The sequence below is a fragment of the Polypterus senegalus genome, chromosome 3 (assembly GCF_016835505.1).
Source record: "Polypterus senegalus isolate Bchr_013 chromosome 3, ASM1683550v1, whole genome shotgun sequence".
Taxonomy (NCBI): Eukaryota; Metazoa; Chordata; class Cladistia; order Polypteriformes; family Polypteridae; genus Polypterus; species Polypterus senegalus.
Window position 1 is genome coordinate 197,296,261 of NC_053156.1, and position 19,368 is coordinate 197,315,628.

The window sequence follows — 19,368 nt, forward strand, 5'->3', positions numbered from 1 at the left end:
AGACCTCATTAAAGACTCTGCAAGACTGTCTCTTTACCAGTTTCATGTTGGTGCTTCTGCTGAATGCAGCCCCTCCTGTGTTTCATCCAAGGGTCTCTTGTGAGTTTCTTTTTTAATATCCATGCAATCTGTCACACTCTTAGAATGTGAGGTGTTCTTGAAATGGATGGAAGATGATGGGAGATGACTTTGTTCTGTTGAGTTCACTTGAGAAGAGTCAAATACATTAGCTCATGATTATTCCTACTTTTTTGTAGGTTTGTGTGGGATATAACTATTCGGCTTCTAAGTGGGAGGATAAGCACTTTATTAAATAGCACAGTAGGACTCTATATAATATGAGATTAAAATCAAACAAAATCTACACTGATTATTGATAGTAACTGAGTCTAACAAATCAATATTAGTAAACTCCACTAAAATAATTGTTGAATTTATTTTATACTTTTTTGCCCTTTTCAGAGTTCGGGTATAATAGACATTTGAAATAATAAAGAATGTGTCCACTTTAGGCCATGTCTGACATTATGACTACTCATTCTCAGCTTACCTGCTTGTTCACTAATTTGCAAAAAATGAAGTAAATGCACTGGTAGCTGGTAGCTTTTCGTCTCTGAAAGTTAGAGTTTGTAAGAACTTCCATTTATACTCTGGTTCTGTATCAGTACTAAATCTGGGTCAATTTCAGTTAAGGTGCTGCTAAGAAGTGCATGCTGCACATCCTTCTGTTGCCTGTTGATCATACTGTACTTTTTACCTCTCCTTCAGAAGGCCATATATCCATGACTGCTACCTGCCTTCTAAAATTGACATAAATGACCATTCTTATCGTTTTGGTCTGTTTATTTTGGGTCTCGTATTTCATGAGCTAGTTTAATCAATGTAATTTATAATACTCACATTTTGTTGGCTTACATTCTGACTGAGGCACTTTCTATGGACTTTGTACATTTCCTCATGTCTTTGGACACACCAGTTTATTCCAACACCCGAAGACACACTGGTTATGTTTCTTGACTTGTGATTTATAAAGCAATTACTAATACAAAATAAATTGTTAGGTTAAAATGCAGAAAAGGTTCAAACAGAATAGTGAGTTGATAATACCTGAGGTAGATTATGAGTTGGCAGTACAGTGTGAGTGAATGGTTACTGTGATGGAGAAACATACTTTCCAGGTTTCCTTACTCCCATCTGTCATGATTCTGTATTAGGGTTGGGAGGGGATACTGAAAAATAGATAGATGAATGGACTTGGAAAATAATTTGCTTAACATACAGGTTAAAATTGTTTGTTTACGATCTGTGCATTTACATGCACACATATAATCGGGCTAAGGAAGAAACCTGGTTTCTTAGTAATCCACATTTACATGTGCAACTAATCATTTGGGGTTCACCTTTGGTAGAATGCTCTGACTCATTAAACTACACAAAAAAAGAGTTAAACATCACCATCGGCCTCTGTGAATTTGAAAATAAGCATTAAACCTGCGATTAATTTTCTTGTGTTTTAAACATATGTTTAATCAGATTGACACTTTATAGTTTTCTGTTACTGGATTGCATGCAGCAAACTCTTTTACACTTGGCTATACATTTGAGCTCTCAGAGGATCGGGTACATGTCCTTCTTGCCTTATACCCTGTGCCACTGGAATAACAATAACATAACATATGTTTTCACTTAAGTAAGTTAAGTATTTACATTAAGTTACTTGTTACTTTAAAAAATAATTGGACTACATAACACACATTACTTTTAACTTGTTACTTTACTGTTCTTGAGATTGCATTTATTGAGTTTATCACTGTACATTCATCTCATCAAAGTGAATTTACCAGTTTCTAAAGTACTCAGACAGATTATTTCAGCCAAGAAAAGGAATAATGCGATTGCCCGTACATTTGTCTCTGGAAATGTATTTTATGGACTCTTTTACCATTAGCTACTGTAAGTGGATGTGAAGCAAATGTTCTCGCAGGCTGACAGACGGCATTGGGCAGACTATAAAACCCTAAATAGTACCACGGTTATGGGTTTACATGGCTGCATAATCGGATTGTTCACGGAGAAATCAGCCTGTGTTAATCAGGTTTCTCAGAGGCCAATAACCCAATTTCTCTAATCAGAATAGGTGTTTACATGGCCTTATAGAAATCCGGTTTCAATGAATAGTCAGATTACTAAAGTGCATGTAAACGCATTTAGTGAAAGTTCTTGAATTTAATCTGTGTGGTTTTAAAGATAGCATTCTTACAAGATGTTTCATCTTTTAAAGTAAACTTACCAAGTCTGTGTGCTTGGAGTCAGACCTGCTTTGCCTGTTACCAATGAGCACAAAATTACAAGAACTGGTAAAAAGAATAGCTGCTTATATTTAAGCAATGCATAGAGTTGGCTAGTTTGGATGTCAACTGGGAAATCTGGCCACACAATTAAAAATATTATTTTGATAATGTACACTATTAAGAACATTATTTTAACTTTCACCACTAGCAATAGCTAATTCCCACTATGGGTCATTTAACAACAGTTGATTTACAGCATTTATCCTAAATATATAAGTCTCAAGTTTCTAAGCAGTTATGTTGATTGAATTTCAACTTGTTACTTCAAGAAAAAGATCCCTCATGAAAGTTGGAAGGTGACAAATTTGCTTTTACCCAAACTGTCATCTCCTTTATTCACAGTTTCTTCTGTGATTTACTCTTTGGATCCTTAAATTGTAATGGAAAGGTTCTTGCACCTCTTAGGTTGACTGAAGTTTATTATTTGGGTATATGAGGAAAATCAGTGATCCAAAATGAAACCAATGGAGAGAATATAACAAACTCAATGTAGTGGCTGGTTTGGAGGTTTATAGTTCCTATTGTAGTGATCAATCATTGTATGTGACGAGTGAAATACAAAACTGACTGGTATTTATTCTTAGTCTTGTTTTTTTCCTTGTCTAGGGTTAATACTGACCAATTGCTTGCCCTGCTAATTGCTACCATCCTTTCTTGAATTGTCTAAACAGTGATTATTTCATATTCTAAATTGGCCCTAGTGTGTGCTTGGTGTGTGGGTGTGTTTGTGGGTGTCCTGCGGTGGGTTGGCACCCTGCCCAGGATTGGTTCCTGCCTTCTGCCCTGTGTTGGCTAGGATTGGCTCCAGCAGACCCCCGTGACCCTGTGTTCAGATTCAGCGGGTTAGAAGATGGATGGATGGATCTGTAATTATTACTAAGGTTGAAAAACAGGCCTTTCCAAGATATCTGTTATCCTGTGTGCCCTGTAATACAAATTGCATTTCCCAGTGGCTATGTTTAACATATGGTTTCTTAGATTCTTAAAATTAAGTAGAGCCATGCTTGCTTGTGTCACTGCAATTTGGTTATATTAGCAATTTAGCCTAATTGGGATAAAATCACAATTTTTAGTTTAAAACAGTTGGGAAGAGCATAACCCTCTTGATTTCAGAAATGGGCTCACAACTTTGACTCTGAATAAAAAACATTTTTTTACATATTAAATGAACTACATTATTTTCTGTATATATAAGCCTGTCCCACAGCAGGAAATGACAGGTTGAACTTCAAGACATAAATTTCATAGTATTCACATTTAATACAGATGAAAAAAAGAATTTTTCAATTCTGTATCTTGTGTATTTTTTCTTCGACGATGGTTAATTGTTGATGTGAGTTCATGATTTAATTAATGCTGTGTATGGCTTGACCTCTTTAGGGAACATTTTTTATGTTACTTTCAGTACTTACAAATTCGTAAGTTCATGCATTTTTCTAGTAGTGGAGCAAAGACAGTTTAAATTGCTTGTTTAGGGCCAATCATTCCTTTCATCAAGCGTTTATGGATACCTGTTGTCATTATAAACTCTGTCATTCTGTCTTAAGAGGAGCGCCCTGTAATTGAACTGCAGGTTATTGTTGTAAATCCATATTTATTCATGCTTTAGGAAAAGGTGCTGTTTAACTGATGATATTAGCCTAGAAAATGCCACAATTTACTGGAATTCACATATTTCATGATAACCCAATTATTTTCTGAATCAATATTCTTTTTTACATATAGTCACAGAAAAGGAGGAAATTATATTTAAAGGTGTGCAAAAGATTCACAACCTCCATCATATCTTTTTTCTACTAAAGTAATAAAATAAGGGAATTAGTAGTGATAGTTGAGAATTATATTGGTTCTGTTTATTTTTCATTAATTAATTTGTATAGTGTTCTGTAATTACAAACACACATACATCTGTGACTGAAGCATGGGTAGCAAAATTCAGAAGATGTATGTTAATGTTGCAAAACTTATTTTCCATTAAAAAAACCCTTGCTCCACAATATTTCAACTGTGTTTCACTACCATCCCAATGCTGCATTGACACACTTTCAGACAGATAGTAAGTAAAATGTTTCCAAGTCATAAATTAAATATGAATGCAATATGAACGCTGAGCTACGAGGCAAGTTGGAGAAAATAAAACTACACAAATTCTCACAGTTGTGGTGTAATACTGGACTTTCATTTTAGTCATGTGTGTAAAATAAAAAAAAATGGTCTGGTCAGCTAGATTGCAATTTATGTGGTCAAATTGCATTTGGAATGAAGTGATACACATTTAATAAATTTGGTTAATTTTTTTAAATACAGTTTATTTTTAATAATTTTTAGACCAAATAACAAATTAAAAGCAAAATTCATGTGAACGTTCTGAAACGAAGGGTGAAACATCACAAGTTGGAGTTCCAAAAACTCGGATTGCACATGAACACAGCTCAACACAAAGTTAGATTTACTGGTGAAAAATAAATCAAGGCATTGTCTAATGTTAATCTGGATGAATCATTTTCTCTTCATTGGAGTATTAATTTCATTATTTCAAAATACTATCTTAGTTTATGGCAGTTTCTGATAATTTAACTTCGTTAACTTTCATACAGCATCACCCATATACTCATTAACTTGCATAAACATTGGCATATCTTACACATGCTTGCTGTGAGCTTTTGTTTGCTTAACCTAAGGAAAGTTCTGATCAGGTTTATTAAAAAAAAATCTGAAAGCTAGGCAACCACACTTTTCAACCTAAAGTAGCTTGTCTGTGATACAACCTGCTACAAGATACACATTACCTGAAGGATGTCCTTTCCTGAAACTGATTTAGAAGACCTCACACCCTTAAAGATAGCAAGTTTTGTAAGTAAATGGGTGTTGTTTTTGACATGTTGAATTTTTTTTTTGATGTAATGAAGTGAATAAATATACATAGTATAAGCTGGAAGGATGTTAAAACTAATTATTGTATATGGAACTGAAATGTTTTGTGTGTACTGCTAAAACTTGTACAGAACAGTTGCAGTATTTTTTTTTTCTTTTGAAAACTGATTTGCACATGCTATTCACTATATAATGTTTGAAATTTGACTATTTCCATTTAGAGACAAAACATGGCATAGATAATTGATTTACTCACCCTGACAGTTTTCACTCTTACTCTCCTTTACACCTCTGGTTAGTCATCAATGGAATATTTTATTAATATTGGAAAAGGAGCTGCCAGATGGACAGTAAGGAAATGTCAGATATAATGTGGTAATTTTCTAAAGGGAAGATGAATGCTGGATACTGTATGCAGTTTTTCTTGAAAGTGTGACTTTTGATGACTTCTCCTGTTCTTAAAAAATTGTGGTGCTATCATCCCATTAAATGCACTGTTCAAGTAGCATAATTTTTTTTATTATTATTAGTTTTTATTTTCTGTCTCAGTCTAAATCAGTGATTAAGTGACTGACCAAACTCTGCTTGAATGCAGTGGCAGAAGGAGCTGAAAATAAACATTTTACTGTACATCTAGAATAACACTTTTTTTCAAAGCAACTAGCAAAATTAGGGTGTTTTTTTCTATAAAGTGAGGTGAAGATAGAACTTGGAAAAAAGCTCTGTGATAATTGAAATCAAGCCATCACATGTCTTTCTCTGAATGGGTACATGACAGGTTACTGAGTAATATCCTGATCAGAATGAGTGATAAAATAAAATGTGTGTTTTTATTTTTTACATCCTCACCATTATACTATAAATTATAATAAATATTACCTTCACCATTCATTCCTCTGTCTATAAATTTAATTTGATTTTGAATTTATTTTTTGAAAATGTTACAATTATAAACACTCATTCTTCTTAAATTAGACAGGATAAAGAAAGATGGCAGGCAAAACTGTTTGGTGCTTATTATACAGTACATCTTGTATTTTGAGTTGACACTATGTATATTCTGGATGCTTTTTAATTTATAAGGGGTGTATTTTTTTCTCCTGCTACAAAGCACTTCTTACATTCAACTCTTTATATTTGGGTTGACTTTTTTCATTGCTGTGTGGAAGGGATCATTAGATAATGTGTAACTGTTCCAATTTGTAATGTTACAATTAAATCTGTCTGGTTTTGCACTCTTGACATCTACCTTGGAAACTCACTTCCTATTGGGGGCAAGCTACTAAACTAATGCAGTGTTTTGTTGTTTTGTTTTTATACAGGTACATCCGCATTGTGGGCACACACAACACAGTAAATAAAGTATTTCATGTTGTGGCATTAGAATGTATGTTCACAAACCGTTCATTCACACTGGAAAGAGGATTGATAGGTAAGAAATTAAGAGGGAACAAAAGCTCGCCTTTTATGTGTATGTTTTATATTGAATTAATCATTATAGCATTTTTTGTGTACTATTTTATTTTTATGATATTCATTATCACTTATTTTTTTAATGTGGTAATAATTAAGTAAAAAGGAATTTTAAAAGTATATTTGGAAATCATTAAGATACTGGGAATAATTAATTTTTTTATTAAAATTAATAATTGTTATTTTATAATGACAAATCTTTAACAAAGAAAACAATTTTGCAACTTTCACTCTAAACATATAGGCTTCCTAAGACCCAATACTTTTGATGATCAGGCAGCTGTACCAATCATTTTCAATTGCTTAGTGAGTTGAAAATTGAGAATATTTACAATACTTAAGTATTTACTGTTTTTCTTAGTCAGAAAAACACTTTCAGAAATATTAAGGATTTGTTATTCCTTTTATCATAACAGTATATACAATGTGGTCTCAGAAAACCACACCACTGGCTTCTTTATAATTGATTATCTATGTTTTTTTTTCTTTCTGCTGAGTACATTTATCTAATTACGTATTATTACGCACCGAGCTTTCGCTGTCAAAGTATTCTTCAAAAACAATAAATCCATCATCACTACGCAACACGCCTTCCAAATGAACTTCAGCATTTCATCCGAACGGTGATGTCCCAAATCGGAAAACAATTCTTCAGTTTGTGGCTAAAAAAATAGACAGACAGGTACAACATTGAACAGAAAATCTCCAGGCCGTCCTCAGACTGTACAAACTCCTGAAAACATCAAAGCTGTAAGAGCATCAATTTTGCAGTCTTCTAGACTTTCAGAGCACAAACATGCTTCTACCTTAGGCATTTCCAACACGTCTTTGAGGAGGATTTTGCATGAGGACCTTAATTTACATCCATACAAAATGATGGTAGTGCAGGAACTCGCTGAGAGAGACTGGGAGAGCCACAGAGAGTTGTGCGTGAACATTCTGCAAACCGTTCATCGAGATGCCATCGTCATGTGCAGCCATGAGCCACATTTCCTTTTGAATGGTTGCGTAAATAAGCAAAACTTTTGCTATTGGGCTGAAACTAACCTTTGTGAACTTACATTAGAGACCCCTGCACAGTGAGCGTGTTACAGTTTGGTGCACCGTTGTAGAATCTGGCATTGTAGGCCCTTACTTTTTTGAGGAGGGTGGAGCAACAGTCAACAGCACTTCAGAACGTTACATTGAAATGCTAGGGAACTTTTTTCAGCCCCAACTGGAAGAAATGAATGTGGTGGATACCTGGTTTCAACAGGATGGAACAACAGTTCATACAGCGAGGAGACCCATGCAAGTTTTGCGAGAGATGTTTCCGGGGATACTGATCTCCCTGTGTGGTGATGTCAGGTGGCCTTTACATTCGCCTGATCTCGCTCTATGTGATACTTCTTTTGGTGGGGGTATTTCAAGTCGAAGGTATACACTGACCTCAAAACCTTGAGGCCCTCAAGGATGCTATTCGCCACAAAATCGCTGCTTTTCCACTTGAAATGGCTGAACGAGTCATGCGAGCATTCAGAAATCGTCTCGAAGAGTGTATCGCTGATGATGGCCACCGCCTTGAAAACATCATTTTTAAAACACAATGAAAAAAAAATCTATTTTATACAGTATTCCCTTTCTTGTGTCATAATGAAATTTATTTTATGTTGTAGTGTTTTTGTAGAATAAACATTTGAAATGTAGTAGGTTTTTTTGGCTCAACCTGTTCAATTAGCCTAAATGCAAAAATGATCAAATGTGGTTGATTGATGGTTGTTTTTAAACTCTACATCTGTCTCTATTGCAGCTGTGGGTATTTGGTTTTCTTATACATCTTTGTTCATTGTTAAAGCCTCATTTTTTTAAAATATTGCTTGTGACCTAAATCTAATATTTATTTTTTCAGGGGTGTAACATTTCTCACAGAAATTTCATAACTAGTTAAAGCAGATAAAAAAAAAACTACTCTACTCTAGCATAGTTGTTATCATAGCATATTATCAAGCAGTAGCATATTATAGATTTTTTTCATGTTTTTTCATCTTTCCACTCTTTTTATATACACTTATTTTACTAAAGTGTACAGCAAGAGAGAACAAGTAGCAACAAAAAAAGTATCAAAATAATATCTTGTTTACCCTTCATCCTGCGTTGACGGTAAGCAAAGGAGACATTATTAACATTGGCATGCTAGAGGGAAAACAACTTAAGAGATATATTGAAAAAACAAACAAGACATTCTGGAATTATATATTTCTGTATTTAGTTCTGGGTCCTCCCTACGTGGAGTTTGCATGTTCTCCCCGTGTTTGAGTGGGTTTCCTCTGGGTACTCCAGTTTCCTCCCACAGTCCAGAGACATGCAGGTTAGGTGCATTGGCAATTCTAAATTGTCCTTAGTGTGTGTGTGTGTGCGTGCAGCCTTCCTGGGGTTTGTTTCATGCCTCGCGCCCTGTGTTGGCTGGGATTGGCTCCAGCAGACCCCCATGAACCTGTAGTTAGGATAAAGCGGGTTGGATAATGGATGGATGGATGTATTTAGTTCTAATAGTTATATCGAAAAAGTAATTTAAAGACCATGAGCAGATCAATTAAAATTAGTTTCAATCACATTTTCTGGTGAGATATGAAACTTGAAATCATATTGCAGTTGACTTTGAAGGGGCTGGTGCTACACAGTTCACACCTGATGCTTTCAGCTGCTGCACATGCATTTATCTAAACAGTCATTTATGTGTACATACTGTACTTGGGGAGCTCTTCCATTATAGCACATGCATTTTGGAATTTCCATAGAACTTGTTGCAGTGCCTCAGTTTTCTGTAATATATCTTTGCTCTTGTAAGAGCTCTGTGGATGTAAATCTATTTTTCCCAAGCTGGCTGGCCCAAACTGAAATTGAGTTGCATTGCAAGAAGTGGAATTTATGTCCTGTAATAAGCATACCTCTAGCCTGCTATGAGTTTAGTATAATACGGTTATTCTTTGCTCCATACTTCCAAATAGATCAATGATGATTCTAGATAAGCAGGTTTCTCTTATTAATTCACCTTCCCATTTGAAAATGTTTGCTTATAATGATTGGGCTGGCATTGAACTGAGTAGTAGTATATACACAGCACAGGAAAATTCTTATATGCATGTCTAACCAATATGCTACACATTGCCACTCTTTGGTACCACGATGAACAAGAATGCATTAAAATACATATTTTTGCTTTAATTAATAAAAAACACAAATCTGCTAACACGATGTGCCTACTCTTCTATGATTCCTTCCTAAAACCTTGTTACCTCATAGTAGGACAGCCCTTCAGTTAGCTGGTTAAGACATCAACAACAACAACATTTATTTATATAGCACATTTTCATACAAAAAGTAGGTCAAAGTGCTTTACATAATAAAGAATAGAAAAATAAAAGACACAATAAGAAAACAAAATAAATCAACATTAATAAACATCGAATAAGAGTAAGGTTCAATGGCCAGGGGGGACATAAAAAACAAAAAAACTCCAGACGGCTGGAGAAAAAATAAAATCTGTAGGGATTCCAGACCATGAGACCGCCCAGTCCTCTTTGGATTTAGGGTTCTCACGGAAGGGCTTGATGATGATGATGGTCACATAGACTTCTGCCTTTAAATCCATCCATCGTTGTTGGAGCATCATGAAGCTTTGAGTAGGTGGAGGTGGCGCAGGCCACCACCTCAAAGAAACCGGAAAAAGAAACAGAAAAGAGAGTAGGGGTCAGTACGGATTTTAGAGCCACCATGAGTAGTTATTATAAGGAAATTGAACATACCGAGTATCAGGATTAAGTTAAATTAAATTAAATTGAAGTTATAGAAAGGCCATGTTAAAGTAATATGTTTTCAGCAGTGTTTTAAACTGCTCTACTGTATTAGCCTGGCAAATTCCTATTGGCAGGCTATTCCAGATTTTAGGTGCATAGCAGCAGAAGGCCGCCTCACCACTTCTTTTAAGCTTTGTTCTTGGAATTCTAAGGAGACCTTCATTTGAGGATCTGAGGTTACGATTTGGAATATAAGGTGTCAGACATTCCGATATATAAGATGGGGCGAGATTATTTAAGGCTTTATAAACCATAAGCAGAATTTTAAAGTCAATCCTGAATGACACAGGTAACCAGTGTAGTGACATCAAAACTGGAGTAATGTGTTCAGATTTTCTTTTCCTAGTTAGGATTCTAGCAGCTGCATTCTGCACTCGTTGCAAACGATTTGTGTCTTTTTTGGGTAGTCCTGAGAGGAGTGCGTTAACAGTCGACTGAAAACAAACGCGTGAATTAATTTCTCAGCATCTTTCAGTGATATAAGAGGTCTAACTTTACTTATGTTTCTTAAGTGAAAAAATTCTGTCCTAGTGATCTGATTAGTGATCAGTGTAGCATGTCCCTATAACTAATACTTGAAAACTGATTGAGATTTACTTAGGTGAACTAAAAAACTAAAAAAAGCAATAATCATTGCTATGTCCAGTTTGTTATTTTGTCATATGCAAGACAAACTAAGGCTCACTTGTAGTGTCAATTTTTTTTAGAAGACCACTTTATCAGACTATGTGTCAGGTATTTCTGTAAGTGCTTTTTTCATTCAAAGAATGCAACATTTGAATGGGTTTTGGAATGGCTGATAGTGCAAAAATGATTCACAAGGAAAGCTAGAGACAAAATAGTAATTAATTACAGTGATCCCTCGCTATATCGCGCTTCGACTTTCGCGGCTTCACTCCATTGCGGATTTTGAATGTAAGCACATCTAAATACATATCAGATATTTTGCTGGTTCACGGATTTCTGCGGACAATGGGTCTTTCAACTTATGCTACATGCTTCCTCAGTTGGTTTGCCCAGTTGATTGATCATACAAGGGACGCTATTTGCAGATGGCTGAGAGGCTACCTAATCAGAGCACGTATTACATATTAAATAAAACTCCTCAATGATATACGATGTGCTTCCTGCATGGTGCTTGATTGTTTGCTTTTACCTGTCTCTCTCACTCTCTCTGCCTGATGGAGGAGGTGTGAGCAGAGGGGCTGTTTGCCTAGAGGATACGGACATTCCTCTAAAAAATTCCCCTTTATCACGGTGCTTCGGCATACTTAAAAGCACGTATTGATTTTTTGATTGTTTGCTTTTCTCTCAAGCTCTCTTTCTGACATTCTCTGCTCCTGACACGCATTCTTTGAACAGGAGGATATGTTTGCATTCTTTTAATTGTGAGAAAGAACTGTCATCTCTGTCTTGTCATGGAGCACAGTTTAAACTTTTGACTAAAGGGTGTTATTTCATGTCTAGAGGGCTCTAATAATGTTAACTGTGTGGGAGAGTTTATAAGGGCTTAAAATATATAAAACTAACCATACAAACATATGGTTTCTACTTCGCGGATTTTCATCTATCGCGGGGGTTTTGGAACGCAACCCCCGCGATCAAGGAGGGATTACTGTACATCATCCATCTATCCATCCATCCTCCTGCTTATCCAAGGTTGGGTCACGGGGGCAGCAGCTTGAGCAGAGATGCCCAGACTTCCCTCTCCCTGGCCACTTCTTCCAGCTCTTCCGGGGGAATCCCAAGGTGTTCCCAGGCCAACCGGGAGACATATTCCCTCCAGCATGTCCTGGATCTTCCCCGGGGCCTCCTCCTGGTTGGACGTGTCCGGAACACCTCTTCAGGGAGGCGTCCAGGAGGCATCCTGATCAGATGCCCAAGCCACCTCATCTGACTCCTCTCGATGCGGAGGAGCAGAGGCTCTACTCCGAGCCGCACCCAGATGACTGAGCTTCTCACCCTATCTTTAACAGAAAGCCCAAACACCCTGTGGAGGAAACTCATTTCAGCCTCTTGTTCTTTCGGTCACTACCCATAGCTCGTGACCATAGGTGAGGGTGGGAACGTAGGTCGACTGGTAAATTGAGAGCTTTGCCTTAAGGCTCAGCTCCTTTTTCACCACGACAGACTGATGCAGAGCCTGCATCACTGCGGATGCTGTACCGATCCACCTGTCGATCTCACGCTCCATTCTTCCCTCACTCATGAACAAGACCCAGAGATACTTGAACTCCTCCACTTAGGGCAGGATCTCGCTCCCAACCCTGAGAGGGCACTCCACCCTTTTCCGGCTCAGGACCATGGTCTCGGATTTGGAGGTGCTGATTCCCATCCCAGCCGCTTCACATTCAGCTGCGAACCGATTCAGAGAAAGCTGAAGATCACGGCCTGATGAAGCAAACAGGAGAACATCATCTGCAAAAAGCAGTGACCCAATCCTGAGTTCACTAAACCGGGCCCCCTCAACACCCTGGCTGCGCCTAGAAATTCTGTCCATAAAAGTTATGAACAGAATTGGTGACAAAGGGCAGCCCTAGCGGAATCCATCTCTCATTGGAAACGGGTTCGACTTACTGCCGGCAATGTGGACCAAGCTCTGACACCGGTTGTAAAGGAACCGAACAGCTCTTATCAGGGGGTCCGGTACCCCATACTCCTGGAGCACCCCCCACAGGATTCCTCGAGGGACACGGTCGAACGCCTTTTCCTTTTAACAAAGATCAAGAGTTTTATTGTTCCTTGTTAGCAAGGTTGTATATTGATAGAAGTTTGCCAGTGATGTCTTCAAGTTGCAATGATTAAAGTCTCTAGGAACAAAGTATGGTTCATCAAGGGAGAGTGACTACAAACTTTGCACCATGTTAATATTTATCTCTGTTGCAGTAGATGGATACGCTTTAGGATGAATATATACAACTAGTAATGCAGACTTATGGAAGTGTATAAAAAAAAAAAAATCTAAAAGATCCAAAGAGTACTTCAGTTTCCACAAAGCACACCATTTGCAGTACCTGACAGGGCACAAGTTCAGTCACAGGGCCCACTCACATTTTCTCCCACATTTCCATTTCTACAGGGGCCAGTTAACTTTCAGATTATTGGGATGGTAAGAAGAAAAGAGATTACTTGAAGGAAAACCTATGTAAAACATAGGAAGAACATAAATATTCCACATTGGCAACGTCCATCCATCCATTTTCCAACCCGCTGAATCCGATCACAGGGTCACAGGAGCCAATCCCAGCCAACACAGGGCACAAGGCAGGAACCAATCCTGGGCAGGGTGCCAGCCCACTGCAGGACACACACAAACACACCCACACACCAAGCACACACTACGGCCAATTTAGAATCGCCAGTCCACCTAACCGGCATATCTTTGGACTGTGGGAGGAAACCGGAGTGCCCGGAGGAAACCCACGCAGACACGGGGAGAACATGCAAACTCAACGCGGGGAGGACCCAGGAAGCGAACCCGGGTCTCCTAACTGCGAGGCAGCAGCACTACCACTGTGCCACCGTACATTGGCAACATTCACATGGGAATTCAAACCCAATATGCTGGATCCATAATGTGGAAGTATTACTGTACTTTTCCACTATTTTATCTATTTGAAGGAAAGTTATAAAGTGAAGTAAAGAACTAACATGTTTTCATTCTTAAAATTTAGAAATAAATTGTTAACAGTTTTCATTTTATTTTTAATTTTCAGGCATTTTGGGCCTTTTAAACTCTGGAAGCAGTGTGTTTTAATATTTTTTTGTAATTACATTTGTGAAGAAATATGGTGGGTCTGTCTTATGAATAAAATATGGTTTGAGTTTTAAAAAAGTGAATAAATACTATGCAATTTTCTCAAATAGTGTAATTTTTTAAATTACTTATTAGATTATATTGTGTGAAATATTTATTCATTTTCTGTCTCTCTACAGTTCCTACTGAAAATGTAGCAACAATCTCCTCATGTGCCAGTGTTATTGAGGGTGTCAGCAGAAGTCGCAATGCTCTGCTGAATGGAGACACCAAAAACTATGACTGGGACTCTGGCTACACCTGCCACCAACTAGGCAGTGGAGCAATAGTGGTACAGCTTGCTCAGCCCTACATGATTGGATCAATGAGGTATATTGTTCAGCTTTATAGTTATCAGGGAATTATATGTACAAGGTTGTTTATTTCTTTCTCTCCTAGACCTATTTGTTTTTAATTTAATGTATGTTCATACATAGGCATGTCATCAGGCCGTATTTGTTTAGCAGTTTTAAGTAACTAGGTGCCATAGCACACACACACACAAACACATCTTGAATGAACCTCCAGACTGAGGGTGATTGATGGTAATTTTATTTTTCTTCCTTTTCCAAATAATTGCACCAACAGTTGTCACCTTCTCACCAAGCTTCTTGCTGATTGTCTTATAGCCCATTCCAGCCTCGTGCAGGTCTACAATCTTCTCTCTGATGTCCATTGACAGATCTTTGGTCTTGCCCATGGTGGTGGTGAGGTTGGAATGACAGAAATTGATTCTGTGGACAGTTGTGTTTTATACACATAACGAGTTGAGATCAGGAGTATCTGTAATTGATTGATTGTAATCTATGTGCCACATGGGTACACAGCCAGTCTGTGTGAGCTAGAATTTTGGCTGGGTTGTAGGGGATCAAATACTTACTTCACTCAATGACATACAGATCAATTTATAACTTTTATATAATGCTGTCTCTCTCCATTAAAATGAAACTACCATAAAAATTAGGGACTGTTCATTTCATAAGTGAGCAAACTTACAAATTCAGCAGGGGATGAAATACTTATTTCCCCCACTGTATGTGTATATGTGTGTATATATATACAGTGGTGTGAAAAACTAGTTGCCCCCTTCCTGATTTCTTATTCTTTTGCATGTTTGTCACACAAAATGTTTCTGATCATCAAACACATTTAACCATTAGTCAAATATAACACAAGTAAACAAAATGCAGCTTTTAAATGATGGTTTATATTATTTAGGGAGAAAAAAAAATCCAAACCTACATGGCCCTGTGTGAAAAAGTAATTGCCCCCTTGTTAAAAAATAACCTAACTGTGGTGTATCACACCTGAGTTCAATTTCCGTAGCCACCCCCAGGCCTGATTACTGCCACACCTGTTTCAATCAAGAAATCACTTAAATAGGAGCTGCCTGACACAGAGAAGTAGACCAAAAGCACCTCAAAAGCTAGACATCATACCAAGATCCAAAGAAATTCAGGAACAAATGAGAACAGAAATAATTGAGATCTATCAGTCTGGTAACGGTTATAAAGCCATTTCTAAAGCTTTGGGACTCCAGCGAACCACAGTGAGCCATTATCCACAAATGGCAAAAACATGGAACAGTGGTGAACCTTCCCAGGAGTGGCCGGCCGACCAAAATTACCCCAAGAGCGCAGAGACGACTCATCCGAGAGGTCACAAAAGACCCCAGGACAATGCCTAAAGAACTGCAGGCCTCACTTGCCTCAATTAAGGTCAGTGTTCACGACTCCACCATAAGAAAGAGACTGGGCAAAAACGGCCTGCATGGCAGATTTCCAAGACGCAAACCACTGTTAAGCAAAAAGAACATTAGGGCTCGTCTCAATTTTGCTAAGAAACATCTCAATGATTGCCAAAACTTTTGGGAAAATACCTTGTGGACTGATGAAACAAAAGTTGAACTTTTTGGAAGGCAAATGTCCCGTTACATCTGGTTTAAAAGGAACACAGCATTTCATAAAAAGAACATCATACCAACAGTAAAATATGGTGGTGGTAGTGTGATGTCTGGGGTTGTTTTGCTGCTTCAGGACCTGGAAGGCTTGCTGTGATAGATGGAACCATGAATTCTACTGTCTACCAAAAAATCCTGAAGGAGAATGTCCGGCCATCTGTTCGTCAACTCAAGCTGAAGCGATCTTGGGTGCTACAACAGGACAATGACCCAAAACACACCAGCAAATCCACCTCTGAATGTCTGAAGAAAAACAAAATGAAGAGTTTGGAGTGGCCTAGTCAAAGTTCTGACCTAAATCCAATTGAGATGCTATGGCATGCTAGAAAACCCCCAAATAAAGCTGAATTACAACAGATGAGTGGGCCAAAATTCCTCCAGAGCGCTGTAAAAGACTCATTGCAAGTTATCGCAAACGCTTGATTGCAGTTATTGCTGCTAAGGGTGGCCCAGGTTCAGGGGGCAATTACTTTTTCAGACAGGGCCATGTAGGTTTGGATTTTTTTTTCTCCCTGAATAATAAAAACCATCATTTAAAAACTGCATTTTGTGTTTACTTGTGTTATATTTGACTAATGGTTAAATGTGTTTGATGATCAGAAACATTTTGTGTGACAAACATGCAAAAGAATAAGAAATCAGGAAGGGGGCAAATAGTTTTTCACACCACTGTATGTATGTATATATATATATATATATATATATATATATATATATATATATATATATATATATATATATATATATATATATATATATATATGCAACAAAAGCCCATTGTTTGAAGTTTAGCCAGATTAGTTGGACCAGCTTGTGAAAATAGCAACACACAACGCCATTCAGAAATAGTTTGTGCTAGCTTTGTGTTTTATTCATCTGTTTTGTTTGAAGCACTCATAGTGCTCTTCTCCATGTACATCTTCCAAGGTAGTATTTGTAATTTACAAATATTAAACTTAAGGTTTACATGTTGCTGTCAGTATGTAAAAACCAAAGCCCATTTATCAGTTGCATGGCTGCTTTAGAGGTAAAAACCGCTGCTTCTAAATCGAGAGGTTGCCAGTTCAATCCCGGGTCTTCACTACATTTTCCGTTTTGAGTAATGAATTTCTGTTATTGTTACTATTGGCTGGAAGGGGAGGTTTCTAATTGTATGGGGCGGACACACCTCGGACAGGATGTTTTGTTTTTGTTTTTTGAGGTGTACTGAGAGAAGGATCCCCAAAATTGCGGAGTCAACAAGAGTGCTCCATTTTGTATATGGCAGAGTAAACAAAATACAATCGAAGAGGCCCAGACAGCTGTTAGTTGTCCTGTTCTTATTTACCCAGATTGCCACAATAGTATAAAAACATACATTTGCTTTGAGTCTGTAACGGCCAGTGCAGTAAAGTTTTGCTACTTGTAAAAGATATCACTGAAGAGATATAAGCAGACATATAAACGCTGGTGAATCATGACTTCTTGGTATCTTTTTGTTATTTTCATGTTTTTTATTCAGTTTTATTCTTGAATAGAAGCACACTTGTTTAGTTGCACCTTTGTGAAAGTGTTTATTCTATACTAGACATTAAGAAGGTTACAGTAACAGGCGCTAGAACAGTAATGCATAAACATTAGTAGGAACAGTCTATATTAAATGGCAAGGGATCTTGACCTCATTCTGTTTGTTGTCTTAATTTTTTTTTGTCAAAAATATTTTAGCAAGAAGCCTAAAGTAAAATAATAATAAAAATAAAATAGAAACGTATATGACAATACAGTATGTATAATTAATATTGCCTTAGTGTAAAACTTTGTAACAATCTGTAATACACAATATCTGAAGAAGAATTGTATTTTGTTACCTCATGAAATGTTTTTGTAAAATTTCATTATAGACAACATTTCTTGTAAATATTCTGTCTGGGTTTGGCAACAGTTTTCCTTGTTCAGGACCATCTACAACCTTGACAACAACATCTGTAAAACTTCTAACTCTTGATAATGCAACATATAACTGACCGTGGCTGAATACTGGTTCTGGCAAGTAAATGCCAACTTTTTCTAAGGTTTGGTCTTCTGAGTCTTTCTCTTTTAGTGTTTTTCTGATGCTCATTTTCTTTTTCTTCAATCGATCTATTTGCTCGCATTTTTCTTTGTCTTTCAGCCTTTCTTTTGTTGATGTTTACTTGTTGAGCTGACCGTTCTTCCAGGAGATGTTGCTTATATAGGATTTGATTGTTTGTGTCTTTTGTCCTACTTGGTGTGTCGTGTTTTTTTTTTTGGGTGGCATGTTGTTAGTAGATACGTATGTGGCAGTAATATGCATCACTGTATTGTGTGCCTTTAATTTTCTCTCACAGTAATACTGGCTTTGATGTCCAAAATATGACTTTAATTTTCTGTCACAACAGTGGGCAATCAGCAGAGTGTCCCCGGCAACTGATGTAATGTGTGGCGTGCAGCTGATAATCGTGCCTGTGGCATCTCCCCAGGAAGTACTATGCAGTTCCCCAGCAAGTATTTTAATCTGTGGTGGCGTGGAGCTGATTATTGTATGTGTGGTGTCTCCCCAGCAACGGATTTATGTGGGCGGTCGCGACTACCGAATCAGCACTCTCCCCAGCAATGATGTCCTTTATTTGCTTATCATGCGTGGCCGCGGCTAGGCCATTCACTGTGTGCCGAGCTTCCAGTGTGTGTGCTTTATTTGCTTATCATGCGCGGCTGTGACTAGGCTATTCACTGTGTGCCCAGCTTCCAGTGTGTGTGCGCCTCCATGGTGCCGTGCGCATGGGCGAAGCACGGTGCAATGCGTGGTGCGGCCTCGCACATGCGCACTTTACCAGAAGACACACACGGACACCTGGACGCACACAGGGGTTTTATTAAAGAGGATTCCAGTAACCACTTGAATGATATAAAATCTGTCCATGCCTCTCGCATGCTTGCATGCACATCCATGCATGAAAACGGTATTTCATTTGAACATGTTTTTTGTTTTGGTCTTGCCCAACCTCTGCGTTATGGTACATGATAGCGGGAGTGCAGACAGACTTCTTTTTGGGTGCATAATCTGTCCACATGGTACTGCCA

General features: G+C 37.7%; 1 protein-coding gene across 1 annotated transcript in view; it reads left to right on the forward strand.

Moving 5' to 3' along the window:
* Positions 1–19,368, forward strand: part of btbd9 (BTB (POZ) domain containing 9) — a 142,108-nt gene that overhangs the window by 77,111 nt on the left and 45,629 nt on the right. Inside the window, exons 7-8 of the mRNA XM_039748354.1 lie at positions 6,548–6,657; positions 14,471–14,660. Of these exons, the coding sequence (XP_039604288.1) occupies positions 6,548–6,657; positions 14,471–14,660 (300 nt within the window). The remainder of the gene's footprint in view (positions 1–6,547; positions 6,658–14,470; positions 14,661–19,368) is intronic.